The sequence below is a fragment of the Argopecten irradians genome, chromosome 15, assembly GCF_041381155.1.
Source record: "Argopecten irradians isolate NY chromosome 15, Ai_NY, whole genome shotgun sequence".
Taxonomy (NCBI): domain Eukaryota; kingdom Metazoa; phylum Mollusca; class Bivalvia; order Pectinida; family Pectinidae; genus Argopecten; species Argopecten irradians.
The window spans coordinates 13,268,134-13,270,750 of record NC_091148.1 but is presented as its reverse complement, the minus strand read 5'-3'; the positions used below and the strand labels follow the sequence as shown (position 1 = coordinate 13,270,750).

Sequence of the window (2,617 nt, the reverse complement as noted above, 5' to 3'; positions counted from 1 at the left end):
TTAACACAAAAAATACTTCATGCCATATAGGAAATAGTGATCATTTTGGTCAATGGATTTGTTTGGGACACACTTAATTATTTTCAATATTTTATCTTGAAGTAAAATCAAACTTTTTAATGGTGATATTTTTTTTAAGTATAGGAACTTTTGTAACTGAAGAAAAATACTAATTCGTATGCTCCCGTTCCGGTAGAGAAAAATACCATTCGTCAGCGATGTAGCATTTTTAACATTGCTTTGTCTGACCTTTTCCATTATACCTATCAGTATACGTTATCAGTGAACACGAATAAACACGAGACTCCAAGTGAATAAACACGGTCTTATTTGCTGTTTGTATTTTAATAATGCTCATAGAACACAAATTTAAATCACACAGAAAAAATATGTTTCCCTGCTAAAACAAGTCGATAGTCGAAGGTCAAGTGTCGTCATAAACCGCGTCATTCATCAAGCTGTAAAAGGGAAAATCAATGTGAATTTTAGATACAAAATTATGTTTCAACAAGACAAAGCCAAACAAAGAACCATGCATCCGGATAGGCTTATTATATTATGTAATGCTCGCAAATTCAGTTTGTCGTTAGTCATTTTTTTAAATAAAAATAACTTTGGAAAACCTGGTAGATTGATGTTACTTACTGCATCTCCCAGCGTTTAGAAAAATGAAATCAATCGCTATATCTCCGTTGTTCCCATTACCACGTCGGCCTTCGATCAAAATCTACAAAAAAAATGATTATAGAAATTTAAAAAAAAAAACAAAAAAACCCGGAAATGTGTGGAGCATCGTTATCGCACCAAACTAAACCTTGTATTATAAGATACTAACCATGTATCATCTATTGTAAGTTTAAAATATCCTGTGACGTCATCCATTATATACAATGTGTACAACAGATGTTTCAATATCCATTATTACCGTTGGATAGTCAAATATCCAACAGTTCCCATCCAGTAATCTGCATGAGTTTTAAGCATTGAGAACAATAAAAGACTATATAACAAATATCCATTTTACTGTGGTAGACATGTAAGTAAAATATATAATACTTGTATATGTACGTATAGATATTGTGTTAGAAAAGAAACCCCCAAAATAACTTTTGCAAAAACAATAATAAATAAATATGCCTTCGTCCCGTACATGTGTTCTAAATGATTCTTCGAACACAATGGACTCTCAGTACAAATCCAAATGTTTTTTGTTTGGAGTATCGATGATTTCAAGATGATAATCACGTTCGATTTTCATTAAGAATAATTCAGGTTTTAGTTTCCTGAACCAGTTCCCTTTGTGTCTGTATGGCTGACCTCTCCTCACCTTAAGTTGGCTAAAAAGTGTCGAATTATATCCAATTTTAGAGTAATCTTTTGCATTTCTCTTTGAAGGTGTGTGGTGGTGATTATGGTAGCGTGGTGATAATCGTGACGGTGGTGATAATGGTGGTGGTAGTGATAATGTTGGTGGTGGTGATAATGATGGTGGTGGTGATAATGTTGGTGGTGGTGATAATGGTGGTGGTGATAATGGTGGTGGTGGTGATAATGGTGGTGGTGGATAATGGTGGTGGATGATAATGGTGGTGGTGGTGATGTGTGAAGTGTAATGGTGGTGGAAGTGATAATGGTGGTGGTGGTTGGTGGTGGTGATAATGATGGTGGTGGTGATAATGGTGGTGGTGGTGATAATGGTGGTGGTGGTGATAAATGGTGGTGGTGGTGATATAATGGTGGTGGTGGTGATAATGGTGGTGGTGTGGTGATAATGGTGGTGTGGTGATAATGGTGGTGGTGGTGATAATGGTGGTGGTGGTGATAATGGTGGTGGTGGTGATAATGGTGGTGTGGTGATAATGATGGTAGTGGTGATAATGGTGGTGGTGGTAGTGATAATGGTGGTGGTGGTGATAATGGTGGTGGTGGTGATAATAATGGTGGTGGTGGTGATAATAGTGGTGGTGGTGATAATGGTGGTGGTGGTGATAATGGTGGTGGTGGTGATATATGGTGGTAGTGTGGTGATAATGGTGGTGGTGGTGATAATGGTGGTGGTAGTGATAATGGTGGTGGTGGATAATGGTGGTGGTGGCGATAATGGATGGTGGTGGTGGTGATAATAGTGGTGGTAGTGGTGATAATGGTGGCGGTGGTGATAATGGGGTGGTGGATAGTGGTGATAATTGGTGGTGGTAAGTGATAATGGTGGTGGTGGTGATAATGGTGGTGGTGGTGGTGATAATGATGGTGGTGGTGATAATGGTGGTGGTGGTGATAATGGTGGTGGTGGTGATAATGGTGGTGGTGGTGATAATGGTGGTGGTGGTGATAATGGTGGTGGTGGTGATAATGGTGGTGGTGATAATGGTGGTGCGGTGGTGATAATGGTGGTGGTGATAATGGTGGTGGTGATAATGGTGGTGGTGGTGGTGATAATGGTGGCGGTGGTGATAATGGTGGTGGTGATAATGGTGGTGGAAGTGATAATGGTGGTGGTGGTGATAATGGTGGTGGTGTGATAATGGTGGTGGAAGTGATAATGGTGGTGGTGATAATGGTGGTGGTGTGAGATAATGGTGGTGGTGGTGATAATGGTGGTGGTGGTGATAATGGT

General features: G+C 39.5%; 1 protein-coding gene across 1 annotated transcript in view; it reads right to left on the bottom strand.

Moving 5' to 3' along the window:
- Positions 1–319: 319 nt before the first annotated feature.
- Positions 320–2,617, bottom strand: part of LOC138309073 (MAM and LDL-receptor class A domain-containing protein 1-like) — a 48,862-nt gene continuing 46,564 nt past the window's right edge. The window contains exons 40-41 of the mRNA XM_069250205.1: positions 646–727; positions 320–458 (exon numbers count right to left, since the gene is read on the bottom strand). Coding sequence (XP_069106306.1) covers positions 454–458; positions 646–727 — 87 coding nt within the window. The 3' untranslated portion in view covers positions 320–453. The remainder of the gene's footprint in view (positions 459–645; positions 728–2,617) is intronic.